The sequence below is a fragment of the Cebus imitator genome, unplaced genomic scaffold (genome assembly GCF_001604975.1).
Source record: "Cebus imitator isolate Cc_AM_T3 unplaced genomic scaffold, Cebus_imitator-1.0 Scaffold318, whole genome shotgun sequence".
NCBI classification, from domain to species: Eukaryota; Metazoa; Chordata; class Mammalia; order Primates; family Cebidae; genus Cebus; species Cebus imitator.
Window position 1 is genome coordinate 1,991,950 of NW_016107633.1, and position 17,292 is coordinate 2,009,241.

The window sequence follows — 17,292 nt, forward strand, 5'->3', positions numbered from 1 at the left end:
AGTCTCACTCCGTAGCCCAGGCTGGAGGCCCAGGCTGATTGCGCAATCTCAGCTCACTGCAACTTCCGCCTCCCAGGTTCAAGTGATTTTCCCACCTCAGCCTCCCGAGTAGCTGGGATTACAGGCACCCACCACCATGCCCAGCATTTTTTTTTTTTGAGGCAGAGTTTCACTCTTGTTGCCCAGGCTGAAGTGCAATGGCCCAATCTTGGCTCACTGCAACCTCCGACTCCCGGTTGAAGCGATTCTCCTGCCTCAGCCTCCCGAGTAACTGGGACTACAGGCATGTGCCACCATGCCTGGCTAATTTTGTATTTATAGTAGAGACGGCGTTTCTCCATGTTGGTCAGGCTGATCTGGAACTCCTGACCTCAAGTAATCCGCCCGCCTCAGCCTCCCAAAATGCTGGGATTATAGGCATGAGCCAGTGCACCCAGCCAATTTTTGTATTTTTTTAGTAAAGATGAGGTTTCGCTCTGTTGGCCAGGCTGGTTTGGAACTCCTGGCCTCAAGTGATCTGCTCGCCTTGGCCTCCCAAAGTACTAGGATTACAGATGTGAGCCACCGCGTCCGGCCATTCCGCCTTGACTGGAAGCCTCCTGAGGCCCTCGCCAGAAACAGATGCTAGTGCCAAGCTTCTTGTACAGTCTGCAGAACTGTGAGCCAAATGAACCTCTTTTCTCTACAAATTACTCAGCCTCAGGTGTTCCTTTATAGCAACACAAAACAGGTTACTACAGAGCCACAGGAATAAAAGTGACACCGTGAGACAGCCTGAGTCTCAAGGCCTAAATACAGATTGTGGGAACACAAGGCTGGAGGGGTGCATGAAGAAAGTCATGGGACAACCCTTCCGTCCCAAGGAGTGGCCCCTTCTTATTCACAGCAGGTGAGAGGAGCAGGCCGAGCTCACTTTCAGCCCAAGTGAAAGCTCAAAGCAGCTGGCGGAGGGGCTCCAGGTGTCTGGTAGCAAGACCCTCAGCCCTGGGAGAGACCCTGGGATTCCCTGTGGGGAGCAATAGGGAGAGGGCAGTGCTACCCTCAGTGGGCCCCTCCACCACACGGACAGCCCATCTTTCTTACGAACTTAATCGTTGCATTTAAATCCACTAATTTTTATTTTATTTAAGAACAGTATTATGTTGCCTCAAATCAAATGAAACACCATTACACTGGGAAACGGCTGGGCGAGGTGGCTCACGCCTGTAATCCCAGCACTTTGGAGGGCCAAGGCAGAAGGATCACTTCAGCTCAGAGTTTGAGACCAGCCTGGGCAACTTAGTGAGACCTCCATCTCTATAAAAATAAACAAAATTAAAGAAAAAAAATACCCAGGCACAGTGGTGGCTGTAGTCCCAGCTACTCAGGAGGCTGAGGTTAGAAGGATAGCCTGAGCCCCAGAGTTCGAGGCCTGAGCGACAGAGTAAGACTCTGTCTCTAAAAGCCTCGGGAGAGGATTATTATGGCATGTGAATTAAATATTTGAAAAAGAAAATAAAGTAGGTGGGGCACAGTAGCTCACGCTGTAATCCCAGCACTTTGGGAGATTGAGGTGGGTGGATCACTTGAGATCAGGAGTTCCAGACCAGCCTGGCCAACATGGTGAAACCCCGTCTCTACTAAAAATACAAAGGTTAGCCTGGCATGGTGGCACTCGCCTGTGGTCCCAGCTACTCAGGAGGCTGAGGCAGGAGAGTCTCCTGAAACTGGGAGGCGGAGGTTGCAGTGAGCCAAGATCGCACCACTGCACTCCAGCCTGGACTATGGAATAAGACTTCATTACAAAAAAAAAAAAAAAAGGAATTCAGTTTCCCACAAATGAAGTGCGGCAATGCTTATGGAATTTACTGGTGTGGTCACGTTCCCCACCAATCTGAAACAGCTGGCTTGATAGAATAGTGGAATGGTTTTTTTTTTTTTTTTTTTTTTTGAGATGGAGTCTCACTCTGTTGCCCAGGCTAGAGTGCAATGGCAAAATCTCAGCTCACTGCAACCTCTGCCTCCCCGGTTCAAGCAATTCTCTTGCCTCTGTCAGGCTCCTAAATAACTGGGATTACAGGCGCGCCCGGCTAATTTTTGTATTTTTAGTAGAGACGGGGTTTCACCATGTTGGTCAGGCTGGTCTCAAACTCCTGACCTCGTGGTTTGCCCACCTTGGCCTCCCAAAGTGCTGGGATTACAGGTGTGAGGCACCTCACCTGGCCCTATGGTTTACTTTTTTACTTTCTCTTTAAAAAAAAAAATTAGACTGGGTGTGGCGGCTCACACCTGTAATCCCTGCACTTTAGGCAGTCAGGCAGGCAGATCACTTGAGCTCAGGAGTTCAAGACTAGCCTGGCCAACATGGTGAAACCTCGTCTCTACTAAAAATACAAAAATTAGCATGGTGGCACGCGCCTGTAGTCTCAGCTACTTGGGAGGCTGAGGCAAAAGAATCGCTTGAACCCGGGAGGCTGAGGTTGCAGTGAGCCGAGATCATGCCATTGCACTCCAGCCTGGGGGACAGAGGGAGACTCCGTCTCAATAAATAAATAAAAAGAAAAAGAAAGGGAGAAAAGATTTCAAATCCTGTATCCAATAAGGGACTTCTTTTTTTTTTTTTCTTTTTTTTTTGAGATGGAGTCTCGCTCTGTTGTCCAGGCTGGATTACAGTGGCTAAGTATGAACCAGAAATAAACCAGTCCCACAATGACGCAAGCCCAGTTTCCAATAAATTCATCCCTGATTGGATCCAGGTGAATGCTCCTATTAGCACTGCAAAGCCTCACAGTCTCCTTCCAAGTTTTCCCGGGCAATGTCAATCAAAAGCAACGAAGCTGCAAAGGCGCAATAATTGACTGGAAAACGAGAGAAACAAACAAACAGAAACAATAAACCCAGACTCATAGAAGAGGCAGAAAGAAGAACTGCTTCTGGGGAGGTGAATTTTACTATTTGGAACACAGCCTCATCCCATGACTGCAATTTCTGCACTGGGACTATCCTGTTGGGTTTGACAGGTGAATCCCTGGAGAATTTTTGTAAAAACTCCAATGCCTCACCCCTCCCTACCCCACCACCCCCAAAGCCTCGGATGCACTTGCTTTGGAATAGGTCTCCACATGCAAATATGGGTACAACCCCAGCTCCGGCAGCAGGCTTCAGCCCACACCCGGCCGTCTGCAATGAGCGCAGAGTCCCCTGCGATCTTTCCCTGGCTTGGAGTTTCCACGCAGTCAACAGACTGACGGTCACGCTGACCGGACTCAGTCCCACACCCCTCCTCTTGCGGCCGCCTTGGCCTCGCATTTGTGAAACGGCTGCATCCACTGCGCGGCTGCAGAAAGACGGGCAATTTGCAGTACTTTGCAAGACTCAGCTAAGCCCATTGACCGTCGAGGATCGGCACCCGCACGGGCTCCCCAGAGCGGCCGCTTGGAGCCAGGAAGACTAGCGAGAGAAACCCACGCCACAGAAACCCGCCCGGGAGAGCTCATCCACCGCCCGCCCTGCGGAAGCAGCCTGGGGGCGAACACTGGCTCCGCGCTGGACTTGCACTGCTGCTTCCCCGCCCCCGCGCTTCCCACCGCCAGGCAGCACCATGGCAACCGCTGTCTCCTGGGTCCCCGCGCCGCCCACGCCCCTCAGCGCTCAAGACTCGAGGAGGTAGAGCCTGAGGCCCGCCTGTCCCCGCCCCCTTAACCGAAGCCACGCCCAGTTGCGGGCCCGGATTCGCTGGCGTCTCAGGCTCCCCTTCACAGCCGCCTAATCCGGGGAAGCCGGGCTAAGGCTCCGAGACAAAAGTGCAGGAGCAAAAGTGGAAAGAGCTTGGACGCTCGGTTGAGGCACCGCTGGGATTCGAACCCAGGATCTCCTGTTTACTAGACAGGCGCTTTAACCAACTAAGCCACGGCGCCGCCTGTACGAACGCCTTTGCCGATGACTCCTTATTACTATTAGCCTCTTGACTCGTGCGCATGCGCACAGATTTGACCTGCTGCAGCGCACGCGTAGTGTAGCTTCCGATTCATACAAGCAGCGGAGACCGAGACCGGAAGCTCGGGCTACACTGAGGAAGCCAAGTGTGAGAAGCCGAGGCTTCACGGCTATAATAATGTTTCCTCTAACGTGGAGCCAGGACGCCCCGCCTTTGGGGAAGACTCGCGCAAGGATTGGACCTCAGGGTAGTGCGGCCGAGCCCCTACCCGCCCCAGAGAACCTCTGGCCCCGCCAGCGCGGCCGGCACACCCGCCTCTGTCCGACGGTGACCCGGGTAAGCCTCGGACCGTGCCGCCCCGCGACATTAGCCTGGGAAGACCGGGGGGCCCTGCCAGCTCCAGGGGCCGTAACTTCAGTTGAGTCACTTCTCCCGCGGATCCTGAGCTGGGGAAAAGTCGAGGGGTCAGGAAGGCTCCGAGGAAGGGTCACGGGTTTCGGGGTTCCCAGGCTGCTGGCGTGGGGCACCGACACCTAATATGAAGGAGTTTCTGCTGCCAGAGCAGGCAAAGCCCTCTCCGCCCTGGTTTCTCACTTGCCCCTTCTGGGTGTCCTCACGCAGTTACACCAGCCACTGGTCCCCGCACTTTCCAGACGGCCTGTGGGCAACAATGCAGCCGAACACTGCCAACCCATCCACCCACCATCCCTCCCGCATGCACGGAAAGGTTCACCCAGCATGGTGTCCAGTAGGAACCTAAGCTGCTCTCTGAGCCTCTTTCTGGCTTGATGCACGCTGTGCACTATGCCGTGGCAGCCGGAAGAGGGCTGCGCATAGGCATGGGCGTTCTGGACGTTGAGAAGTCTAGAGGGACAGCGTGAGACACCCTGTGATGGAAATGCCACCGCCACCCTCTTGGCACCTAACCAAGCCATCTTCTGCTCTAGGCAGGTGGCCATCTGGGAGCATTAGCCAGGGAGGCACCCAGTGTCTTGCCCACACCTCGTCATATTCATATTGGTGGTTCACTGATGGGTCAACGCATCCGTGGGGGCTGTGTTGACACCTGCCGTCTAGCCGCCCTCCACAGCCATGGGGGTGCATCATCTATGCCTGTTCATGTGTGCTAAGGCCTCAAATTCAACTGGGAGGAGGGAGGCCACTAGCGATGGGATCTCTCTGCAAGGAGACTCCAGTGGCTGGGAGGGCATAAGTGGAGTTTTGCCACATTTATACATCATTCATGTAAATGAATGGATAAGCATTGAACAGACAACTTGAATCTGACCAGTCACCCCATTGTGACTGACAAGGATGGCATCGGACATGGGACCCACCCACATGACAGTTGCCAGGCCATGGTGCTTATGCACAGAATTGTTGGATGCCAGACAATTGACACTAGACATTATGTGATAATATATAAATCAGTCTTGCTGGGTTTTTTTCTCTGCTACCCATGCTGGAGTGCAGTGGCACAATCATATAGCTCACTGGCTGCCTCGAACTCTTGGAGCTCAAGCGATCCTCCTGCCTTGGCCTCCCAAACAGCTGGGACTACAGGTGCACCACACACCTGGCTAGTATTTTTGTTTTTTGTGGAGAGGTCTTGCTGTGTTTCCCAAGTTAGTCTCAAACTTCTGGCCTCAAGCTATTCATTTGCCTGTCTTCCAAACTGCTGAAATTACAGACAGGAGCCTCTGCGCCCAGGCTCAGTTAAGCTTTTTAAATGGACCAAGGGGCCTATTAATGATATTTGATGAGAATCATGTGAACCATACCAAGTGGAAAAGAGAGCCCATCTTATTAACGGAAAACTTGACTCTTTCTGGACTGATGCACGCTGTACAATATGCCATGGCAGCAGGAAGAGGGCTGTGCATAGGCCTGGAAATTCTGGAAATTGAGAAGTCTAGAAGAGAGAGCATGAGATAGCCTGTGATGGCAGTGCCACTGCCACCCCCTTGGCTAACCAAATCATCCTCTGCCCCAGGCAGGTGGCTCTCTGGGAGCACTAGCCAGGGAGGCACCCACAGTATCTTGCTGTCACATCCACAGAGGGGTCCCCGTGCCTTGTCATATTTATTTGACAAACCCTTTCTCCAGAACTACTGGTGCCAGCCCCCACGGGTCACCTTACAGGACAACTCCAGACTCCATAATGTGAGTCAAATATGTGTTCCAAAAATCAAACAGGATGAGCACCAAGACATAAAGCTTAGAAATAGCAAGACTGCTTTTCACATGCACATGCACACTTGTTTTCCAAAGGAATTAGATTTATTTTGTGTGAAAACAGAAAATAAATGTTCACTTCCCCAGCTGAGAGCTGAGGAGGTGGCACTGTGCTGAGAGCCCAGCCAAGGCTTGCGTCCTGCCCCAGTCTGACAGGACCACTGAGCCTGGGAGGGGCCTAAGAGAAAGTCCCTGCAGAGCCCTGAAACCTACATGCTAGGTAGCTTGTGCTCAAGTCACTCAAAGGGTCCTGTGGCTGTCAGTCATCCTTGCTTCCCCTCGGCAACGGTGAGTTCTCGCTTTCCAATGAGGATAATGATGAAGTCTCCACTGGCAAGCCCCTTGTATCTATCCGGCAGAACACGCATTGGGTGAATATTTCAGAAGAGGTGTCACTCTCAAAGATGGAGAAAGGCCTGTCACATCTTTCACACTGACATGGGATATTTTAAAAGCAGAAAGGAGGTGCTCGTCAGAGGGGTTCCAGGCACATGATTAGAATTCTCCCACCTGATCCAGCTACGTTGAGCAAGGCAAGGCAAGGGCTCCCTCCTCTGGAATCTCTTTTTTTTTTTTTTCTTTTTGAGACTTAGTTTTGCTCTTGTTGCCCAGGCTGGCGTGCAACGGCGAAATCTTGGCTCACCACAACCTCTACCTCCCGGGTTCAAGTGACTCTCCTGCCTCAGCCTCCCAAGTAGCTAGGATTACAGGCATGCGCCACCGTGCCTGGCTAATTTTGTATCTTTAGTAGAGATGAGGTTTCTCCATGTTGGCCGGGCTGGTCTCGAACTCCCTCCTCAGGTGATCTGCCCGCCTCGGCCTCCAAGTGCTGGGATTACAGGCGAGAGCCACCGCACCCAGCTGGAAGTTCTCTCCTCTAAATATCTGCACTGCTCACCCCCTCACCACCTTCAAATTGAAATAGCGGCCACCTCAGTGAGGCCTATCCTGACTACCTTTTAAAATCTTGCAACCTCCAGCACTCCTGTTCCCTTTTCCTGTGTATTTTTCTGTCAATTACTTAACACCATGCAACTTACTACACATTTTTCTTGTGTCTTTCCTCTTTGTTTCCTCTTTTAGAATTTAAGCTCTGCTGGGGCAAAAACGTCGGTCTGTTCACGGTTGCATCCCTAGGTGCCCAAAGTTTGTTCAAATGACAAATTATAGAGGGAATTAATGAAAGCTTTCACTGGGCTTCATTTTACCCAATACCAACCTGTTTCAACTTTAAGCCCATGGCCTTTTTATACTTGATTACCAAAGGAATTTGGTCAACTTCTTCAATATTCCACAGTCTCATGGTCCTATCCTAAAACAAATAGGAAACCAGTAGTCATAAAACAGGCTGTGGTACATCCATGCAAAGGAATATCATTCAACAGTCAAAAGACTTGGGCTGTCAAGGCAAGAGAAAGAGGAAACTTGTTAAGCCAAAGAAGCCAGCCTGAAGAGGCCATAGAGTATAATTCCAAGCACTTGACATTCTGGAAAAGGCAAAAGTAAAGAAAGTAAATAGATCAGTGGTTGCCCAGGATGTTGGGGAAGAGGAGGGATGAACAGTAAAATTATTCTATATGGCTGGGCACGGTGGCTCATGACTATAATCCCAGCACTTTGAGAAGCAGAAGAAGGTGAGGTCAGGAATTCGAGACGAGCCTCACCAATATGGTGAAACCCCATCTCTACTAAAAATACAAAAATTAGCCAAGTGTGGTAGCATGCGCCTGTAGTCCCAACTAGTTGGGAGGCTGAGGCAGGAGAATGGCTTGAACCCAGGAGGCGAAGGTTGCAGTGAGCTAAGATCGTGCCACTGCACTCCAGCCTAGAAAACAAAGCGAGACACTATCTAAAAACAAAAAACAAAAAAGAACTCTTCTGTATGACACTCTATTGGTAGATATATGATACACATTTGGCAAAACCCATAGACCTATATAACACAAAGCGTGAAACGATATGAACCATGGACTTTAGTTAACTTTAGTTAATAATACTTCCCGAAAGGAATGCATTCTTGTTGACACCCAGATTTTAACCCAATGAGAACTTGTCAGACTTCTGTCTTACAGAACTGTAAGATAGTAAATTTGTGTTGTTTAATGTTTAAACAGTATAGTCCTGTAACTTAATATAGCAGAAATTTAAAAAATGGATACACCGAGGATGTTACATTTCTTGATTCAGCAGTTGCAATTAAATGTCCTGTGGGAGAACAAAGGGCACACATTGGTAACAGATGTGTTGGCTTCACAGCTGTGTAGAGCTGTCAGATCTTGCCAATAAGCATACTTCCTACAGTATAGCAAGTGGCTGGCCAAATCATGGTAACAAAAGATGTCTTCCCAGCTCTTAGATATTGTCATTCAAAAGTTAGTTTCAAGCTGGGCATGGTGGCTCACACCTGTAATCCAGCATTTTGAGAGGCATGTGCAGGAGGATGGCTTGAGCCCAGGAATTCAAGACCAGCCTGGGCAATATAGTGAGCCCTCTTACCTATAGAATAAAAAAAAAAATTGAGGCTAGGCATGGTGGCTCGTACCTATAATCCCATCAATTTGAGAGGTCAAAGCAGGCCGATCACCTGAGGTCAGGAGTTTGAGACCAGCCTGGCCATCATGGCAAAACCCTGTCTCTACTAAAAATGCAAAAATTAGCCAGGTGTGGTGGCGTGTGCCTGTAATCCCAGCTACTCGGGAGGCTGAGGCAGGAGAATTGTTTGAACCTGGAAGGCGGAGATTGCAGTGAGCCGAGATTGTGACTTCATTAACAAATACCTAGTCTTTTACTTTTTTTTTTTTTTTTGAGATGGAGTTTCATCCTTGTTGCCCAGGCTGGAGTGCAATGGCATGATCTTGGCTCACTGTAACCTCTGCCTCCTGGGTTCAAGCGATTCTCCTGTCTCAACCTCCTGAGTAGCTGGGATTACAGGCATGTGCCACCACACCCAGATAATTTTGTATTTTTAGTAAAGATGGGGTTTCTCCATGTTGGTCAGGCCGGTCTTGAACTCCTGAGCTCAGGTGATCCGCCCACCTCGGCCTCCCAAAGTGCTGGGATTACAGGCTTGAGCCACCATGCCCAGCCTGACAAATACCTAGTCTTTTAAAATAAGCTTGAAGATTTAGTACATTTGGACATTTTTGGAATACTGGGAAATAAAACCTGCAAATCAAAGAACCTGTTTTTGCCAGTAAGCAAAATCTGTTTGCTTTTTTTTTTTTTTTTTAAGATGGAGTCTCACTCTTGCCCAGGCTGGAATGCCATGGCTTGATCTCAGCTCACTGCAACTTCCACCTCCCAAGTCAAGCGATTCTCCTGCCTCAGCCTCCCAAGTAGCTGGGACTACAGTCATGTGCCACCAAGCCTGGCTAATTTGTGTATTTTTAGTAGAGATGGGGTTTCACCATGTTGGCCAGACTGGTCTCGAACTCCTGACCTCAAGCAGTCGGCCTGCCTCGGGCTCCCAAAGTGCTGGGATTACAAGTGTGAGCCACCACACCCAGCCAGTAAGTAAAATCTTAAGTATCCATGCTCAAATGCTTTTCCTGATGGGATATTTAGCTTGAAGTTATCACATTGGGTTGACACCAGGAATCAGTATAATGTGGGCTTGATAAGAACAGAATGTAAGTTGGAACGAATTTTACATTTGACAGTGTTCGGTTTTACCACTACAGAAACTAAAAGGATGTCCTAGGGGCTGCAGGCAGTTCAGAGAAGTATTATTTGCCATGGAAACAGAAAAGCAAAAATATCCCACTGTATTAAGGGACAGAAGAAACATGTCATTGTTGGGTTTTTTTATTGAGGTAAAATATATACAATACAATACCATTTTAACTGGCTTTTTTTTTTTTTTTTTGAGATGGAGTCTCACTCTGTTGCCTGGGCCGGAACGAAATGGCACGGTGTCGGCTCCCTGCAACCTCCGCCTCCTGGGTTCGAGCGATTCCCCAGCCTCAGCCTCCCGAGTATCTGGGACTACAGGCACACCACCACACCCAGCTAATTTTTGTATTTTTAATAGAGATGGGGTTTCACCATCTTGTCCAGGCTAGTCTGAAACTCCTGACCTTGTGATCCGCCCACCTCAACCTCCCAAAGTGCTGGGATTACAGGCATGAGCTACCACGCCCGGCCCATTTTAACTATTTGTAAGTGTACAAGTAAGTCACCTTCAATACCTTCACAATCTTCTGTCCGCATAACCACTGTCTATACCCGAAACTTTTTCACCATCCCCAACAAAAACTCCATTACCAATTAAATAATAACTTTCTCCCCACCCTCCAACCTCTGGCAACCACCATTCTACATTCTCCTAATTTGGCTATGCTGGATACCTCATCTAAGTGGAATTACTATGGTCTTTGTCCTTTTGTGACTGCCTTATTTCACTTAGCATGTCATCAAGATTCGTCCATGATGTAGCATGTCAGAATTTCCCCCTTTTTATGGCTGAATTTCCTTGTATGGATAGACCACACTTTATGTATCCATTCATCCAACACGTGGGTCGCTTCCACCTTTTAGCTGTCATAAATAATGCTACTATGAACACTGGCATATAAGTATCAGTAAGCCCCTGCCTTCAGCTCTTTTGAATATAAACCCAAAGTGGAGTTGCCAGATCATATGGTAGCTCCGTTGCTTTTGTGAAACTGCCAAACCATTTCCCACAGCAGCTGCACTGTTTTACCTTCTCATCGGTCACGCACAAGGGATCCAATTGCTCCATGTCCTTTGCCAACATTCATTATCTTCTGAGTTGTTTTTTATTATAGCCCTCCTAGTAAATGTGAAGTGGTATCTCACTGTGCTTTTTGTTTGCGTTTCCCTAATGACAATGACGTTGAGCGTCTTGTCATATGCTTCTTGGACATTGGTATATCTTCTTCGGAGAAATGTCCGAGTCTTTTGCCCATTCTTGAATTGGGTTGTTTTTTGTTGTTAAGTTTTCGAAGTTCTTTATGTATTTTACGTATTAATCTCTTACCCGATATTTGCTGTGCAACTATTTTCTCCCATTCTCGAAGTTGTCTTTTTACTCTCTTGATGGTATCCTTTGATGTACATTCCCAGGCAGCTCCGTGAACGCGATGGCCCAGCCAGGTACAGACACCTCACCCAACCCACCCAGGACGTTTACACTTGCCAGTAACTCTCCCGCTATCACCAATTCTGATGAATATGATAGATATGGTAAGTCACTCACAGCTTGGCCACTTTTACCTTGGAAGCAGACAGGATCCATTTCTTGTTGTTGCTGACGGCAACATCTGTCACCCAGTCATTATGGCCCTGAAGAAATAACAAATTTTTATGAGAACATAGAGAAAAATCATTTTGAAAGGACAACAGAAACAATCTGCGTGTGGTGGCTCACACGTAACCTGCCCTTTGGGATGCTGAGGTGGGAGGGTCACTTGAGCCCAGGAGGTGGAAGTTGCAGGGAGCCATGATCATGCCACTGCACTCCAGCCTGGGCAACAGAGTGAGGTCCCCTATCTTAGAAAACAACAACAAGTCAAGAGTCCAGCATTGTTTACATTTAAGAGTAGCTGGCTGAGCACAGTGGCTCACGCTGTAACCTCAACACTCTGCAGGGTTGAGGTGGACGGATTCCTTGAGTCTAGGAGTTTGAGAACAGCCTGGGCAACACAGTGAAACCCCGTCTCTACTAAAAATACAAAATATTAGCTGGGCATGGTGTCATGCACCTGTAATCCCAACTACGCAGGAGGCTAATGTGGGAGAATCACCTGAGCCCGGGGAGGTTGAGGCTGCAGTGAGTCATAATCATGCTACTGCACTCCAGCCTGGGCGACAGAGTGAGACCATCTCAAAAAAAAAAAAAAATGGAGGCCGGGCGTGATGACTCACGCCTGTAATCCCAGCACTTTGGGAGGCCAAGGCGGGTGGATCACGAGGTCAAGAGATCAAGACCATCCTGGTCAACATGGTGAAACCCCGCCTCTACTAAAATTACAAAAAATTAGCTGGGCATGGTGGCGCGTGCCTGTAATCCCAGCTACTCAGGAGGCTGAGGCAGGAGAATTGCCTGAACCCGGGAGGCGGAGGTTGGGGTGAGCCGATCGCGCCATTGCACTCCAGCCTGGGTAACAAGAGCGAAACTCCGTCTCAAAAAAAAAAAAAAAAAAAGGGGGTGGTGCGGGTGTGGTGGCTGACACCTGTAATCCCAGCGCTTTGGGATGCCAAGGCGAGTGGATCACGAGGTCTGAAGTTCAAGACCAGCATGGCCAACATAGTAAAACCCTGTCTCTACTAAAAATACAAAAATTAGCCAGTTGTGGTGGTGCGCACCTGTAGTCCCAGCTACTCTGGAGGCCGAGGCAGGAGAATCACTTGAACCCGGGAGGCAGAGGTTGCAGTGAGCTGAGATCAGGCCACTGCACTCCAGCCTGGGTACAGTGAGACTCTGTCTAAAAAAAGAAAAAAGGAAAGAGCAGAACAGCTCATTGTACTTCCTTGGTTTCGTCAACAACATTTAGGGTAGAATACAAAGTGTAAAGACGTGATATCTGCACGTTTTGTTTTTTTTTTTTTTTTAATGGGTGGGGTGGGACTGGATTGGGATAGGGGACAGGCAGGTGGAGGTGGGGACAGGGCTGGAAGGAGGGTGGGCACTGAGGTCTGTTGTTGTTTCTGTTTGTTTGTTTGTTTGTTTTTTGAGACAGAGTTTTGCTCTTATTGCCCAGGCTGGAGTACAATGGTAGAATCTCCGCTCACTGCAGCCTCCACCTCCTAGGTTCAAGTGATTCTCCACCCTCAGCCTCTCAAGTAGCTGGGATTATAGGTGCCCGCCACCGTGCCCATTTTTTGTATTTTTGTATTTTTAGTAGAGACAAGGTTTCACCATGTTAGCCAGGCTGGTCTCGAACTCCTGACCTCAAGTGATCCGCCTGCCTCAACCTCCCAAAGTGCTGGGATTACAGGCATGAGCCACCGCACCCAGCCCATTCTTTGTTTATGTATTTAGTTATTTTTATTTTGAGACAGGGCCTCACCCTGTTCCCCAGGCTGGAGTGTAGCAGCTCAGTCATAGCTCACTGCAGCCTCAACCTCCTGGGCTCAAGTGATTCTGCTGCCTCAACCTCCCGAGTAGCTGGGACTACAAATGTGTGTGCCACTGTGTATGTTTTTAAAAAATAGTACTCGGGTATTTAGCAGGATGAGGGGAGAAATACTATATTCCCAGCTGGTCTCAGATTTTCATTTACATTCATTGTTCTAGGAAATACCCCTCCGGAGGCACTGTAAATGAAGGGGCTTTTGGCTTCCAATGACTGCAGACTTGATCCACTGTGGCTTAAGCAGAGTTAGGAGTGGGATGTTTTCTTTGGGTAAAAAGGAACTCAGAGCAGATAGATGCCATTGCTGCCTCAGACACTGAATGATGTCTGGCTCTACGCCAGCATCTCTGTCCTTCTTTGGCCTTCCCCATGTGGAAAGAGGTGGAAGGTGAGACCATGGTGTGGTCAGAGGAAAAGATTAAACTGCTTAGTATAATAAAAGGATAGGAATTTGAGGATGGGAGAACAGAGAGAGAGGAGACAAGAGGAGACAAAATAGAACAACCAGCTCCGTTACCCAGGCTGGAGTGCAGTGGCACAATCTCAGCTCACTGCAACCTCTACCTCCCAGGCTCCTCTAGTGATTTTTTTTTTTTTTTTTTTTTTTTTTTTAAGATGGAGTTTCCCTCTTGTTGCCCAGGCTGGAGTGCAATGGCACGATCTTGGCTCACCACAACCTCCACCTCCCAGGTTCAAGCAATTATCCTGCCTCAGCCTCCCGAGTAGCTGGGATTACAGGCACCTGTCACCATGCCTGGCTAATTTTTGTATTTTTAGTAGAGACGGGGTTTCACTATGTTGGCCAGGCTGGTCTCGAACTCCTGACCTCCAGTGATCCTCCAGCCTCAGCCTCCCAAAGTGCTGTGGGATTCTAGGCATGAGCCACTGCACCCGGACGACAGAGGGACTTTAAACACAGAGAGGTTTAACATTCCATTTCAAGCTGTTTATTTGCTGTGAGCAAACACATTTTGCCTCCCCAAGTCCTAGGAGAAGACAGCTCAGACAGACCAGCCCCAGGGACCTGAACATGGGCTGCTCAAGGACACACGTCCCTTTGCGTCCGTGGGCACAGAAAGACCAGGCATTCACAGCCAAAGGTGACAGTGAGACCGTGAAACCAGGGAGTATGCAGAAATCCTGGGGTGCAGGGCCCCTTGGGAATAGGGTCACAGCATGAGGCAATCCTGGGTTCTTGCCATGTTGGATAACACATCCCCTTGTCACAGAGCCACTCTGAGTTGGGGCTCCTCTCACTTGCAGCCAAGAACATTCAATTGACACCCCCATTTTGGAACCCCAAGCTTTCATGCCTCATTACGCCTTTCATGCCATCCCTCTGCACAGTAATTTCTGGTTTTTTGTTTTGTTTTGACTTGTTTTGTTAGAGGTGGAGTCTCACTCTGTCGCCTAGGCTGGAGTGCAGTGGCACGATCTCAGCGCATTGCAACCTCTGCCTCCCAGGTTCAAGCAATCTTCCCACCTCAGCCTCCCAAGTAGCTGAGACTACAGGTGCGCACCACCATGCCCAGCTGATTTTTAGTAGAGATGCGGTTTCACCATGTTGGCCAGGCTGGTCTCAAACTCCTGACCTCAGGTGATCCACCCACCTCAGCCTCCCAAAGTACTGGGATTACAGGCGTGAGCCACCGCACCTGGCCCTGCACAGTAACTTCTGCTGTTCTTGGACACTCCCAACTTGGGGTTTTTGCATTGGCTGTTCCATCTGCCTGGAATCCTCTTCTTCTTCAAGATCCCCACCTATGCAGTCCTTTCCTTCCACCCATTTCTCAGCTCAAACACTTCCTTCTCCAGGAAGCTCTCCCTGCCCATACAATGTGGATGGGTCCCCCACGTCTGTACCCATCATGTCACCCTGTTGTGGTTTCTCCATTTCACTCCTCAAAGCCAGTGGTGTGTCTGCTGGCTTCTAATCTATCCTTCATCAGCCCACGGGAGGCATCTAGGTCTGTGTCACCCACAGCTGTGTCCCCAGCACCCAGCACTGAGCATGGGAAGGACTCAGGAGGGAAACTCAGATCCTCCATCTCATGCTGGCCACGTGTACCTTCAAGGAGAGCTTCCGGTAGCCTTCTGCTACGTCCCAAATAGCCACAGTCCTATCAAACCCTCCAGAAATGAGAAAAGAGCCTGTAACACAAAATGAAAGGGTGGAGATGGGGGTCATCTTTCCAAGCTAAGTCAGCCCAAAGCCGACTGAGGATGCCTTGGCAAGGCACCACCTCAGCTCACTCTGACTACACTGAAACCCTTCCTGGGGCAGCTCCACAACCCCAAGCCAATTACAGCTGATTCTCATCATTCACAGTAGTTATGTTCTATGGCAGGGGTCCCAAACCCTGGGTCACAGACTGGTACCAATCTGTGACCTGTTGGGAACCGGACCACACAGCAGGCAGTGAGCGGCAGGCAAGCAAGCCAAAGCTTCATCTGTATTTACAGCTGCTCCCCATCACTCGTATTACCACCTGAGCTCCACCTCCTGTCAGATCAGCAGCTGCATACAATTCTCATACGAGCGCAACCCTATTGTGCACTGTGCATGCAAGGGATCTGGGTTGCACGCTCTTTATGAGAATCCAAAGCCTGATGATCTGTCACTGTCTCCCGTCAAACCCAGATGGGACTGTGTAGTTGCAGGGAAACAAGCTCAGGGTTCCCACTCACTCTACAGAATGGTGAGTCGTGTAATTATTTCACTTTTCAGTACAGTGTAATAATAATAAAAATAAAGGGCATGCTTTGATCATCCTGAAATCATCCCCCACAGCTCCATTTGTGGAAAAGTTGTCTTCCATGAATTTGGCCCCTGGTCCCCCCCCCAAAAAAAAACAGGGGACCTCTGTTCTATAAAGTTGACGCAGGCGTGGAATTAGTGAATACTGAACCATTGCTCCCAGGGGAAATACAGGGCCAGGTTCCTGTGAGCCTCTGCTCACAACATGCACCTTAACTGATCAGTACATAACTTTGTTGTATGTGTGTTTCTGTTTAAAGACAACTGATTGCCTGTATACTGTTGATTCGTTAACATTGAACTCACAGCCAACAGCACTATAACTCATGCCTGAATGAATGCATGTATTTTCCCCATCATAGTGTTCTTGCTCTTAGGAATAGTAAAAAGCCCTTCAGCGCTGTGGTTGGGGACCATTTTATTTATTTATTTATTTATTTATTTATTTATTTATTTATTTATTTATTTTTGGAGACAAAGTCTTACTCTGTCACCCAGGCTGGAGTGCAGTGGTGCAATCATAGCTCATAGCAGCTTCAAACTCCTGGGCTCAAGCGATCCTCCCACTTCAGCTCCCAAGTAGCTGTGACTCTAAGCGTGTGCCAGCACACCTGGTTAATTTTTTTTTTTTTTTTTTTTTGGTAGAGATGGGGTCTCACTATGTTGCTCAGGCTGATCTCAAACTCGGAGCTGAAGCGATGCTCCTGCCTCAGCCTCCCCAGAGCTGGAATTAAAGGCGTGAGCCACCGCACACAGCCAAAGGAGCCATTTTACACAGCGAAATCACTAACAAAAGGCAAAACAAAGGTGGGACGTGGTGGCTCATGTCTGTAATCCCAGCACTTTGGGAGGCTGACCAACATGGCAAAACCCCATCTCTACAAAAAATACAAAAATTGGCCGGGTGCGGTGGCTCACGCCTGTAATCCCAGCACTTTGGGAGGCCGAGGCGGGTGGATCACGAGGTCAAGAGATCGAGACCATCCTGGTCAACATGGGGAAACCCCGTCTCTACTAAAACTACAAAAAATCAGCTGGGCATGGTGGCGCGTGCCTGTAATCCCAGGTACTCAGGAGGCTGAGGCAGGAGAATTGCCTGAACCCAGGAGGCGGAGGTTGCGGTGAGCCGAGAACGCGCCATTGCACTCCAGCCTGGGTAACAAGAGCGAAACTCCGTCTCAAAAAAAAAATATATATATACAAAAATTAGACGAGGGTGGTAATGCACACATGTAATCCCAGCTACTTGGAAGGCTGAGGCAGGAGAATCATTTGAACCCAAAAGG

The 17,292-nt window shown here is 49.1% G+C and overlaps 1 protein-coding gene, 1 long non-coding RNA gene and 1 other non-coding gene across 3 annotated transcripts in view; 1 reads left to right on the forward strand and 2 right to left on the reverse strand.

Moving 5' to 3' along the window:
* Nucleotides 1-3,822: 3,822 nt before the first annotated feature.
* Nucleotides 3,823-3,896, reverse strand: TRNAT-AGU. The gene has a single exon. It is a non-coding gene; the product is annotated as a tRNA-Thr (tRNA).
* Nucleotides 3,897-6,182: 2,286 nt separating this feature from the next.
* Nucleotides 6,183-17,292, reverse strand: part of WDR88 (WD repeat domain 88) — a 35,162-nt gene continuing 24,052 nt past the window's right edge. The window contains exons 8-11 of the mRNA XM_017504245.2: nucleotides 15,317-15,399; nucleotides 11,387-11,455; nucleotides 7,371-7,463; nucleotides 6,183-6,584 (exon numbers count right to left, since the gene is read on the reverse strand). Of these exons, the coding sequence (XP_017359734.1) occupies nucleotides 6,411-6,584; nucleotides 7,371-7,463; nucleotides 11,387-11,455; nucleotides 15,317-15,399 (419 nt within the window). The 3' untranslated portion in view covers nucleotides 6,183-6,410. The remainder of the gene's footprint in view (nucleotides 6,585-7,370; nucleotides 7,464-11,386; nucleotides 11,456-15,316; nucleotides 15,400-17,292) is intronic.
* On the forward strand, nucleotides 10,189-13,901 carry LOC119467688. The gene is made up of 3 exons (XR_005196234.1): nucleotides 10,189-10,320; nucleotides 11,237-11,356; nucleotides 13,864-13,901. It is a non-coding gene; the product is annotated as an uncharacterized LOC119467688 (long non-coding RNA).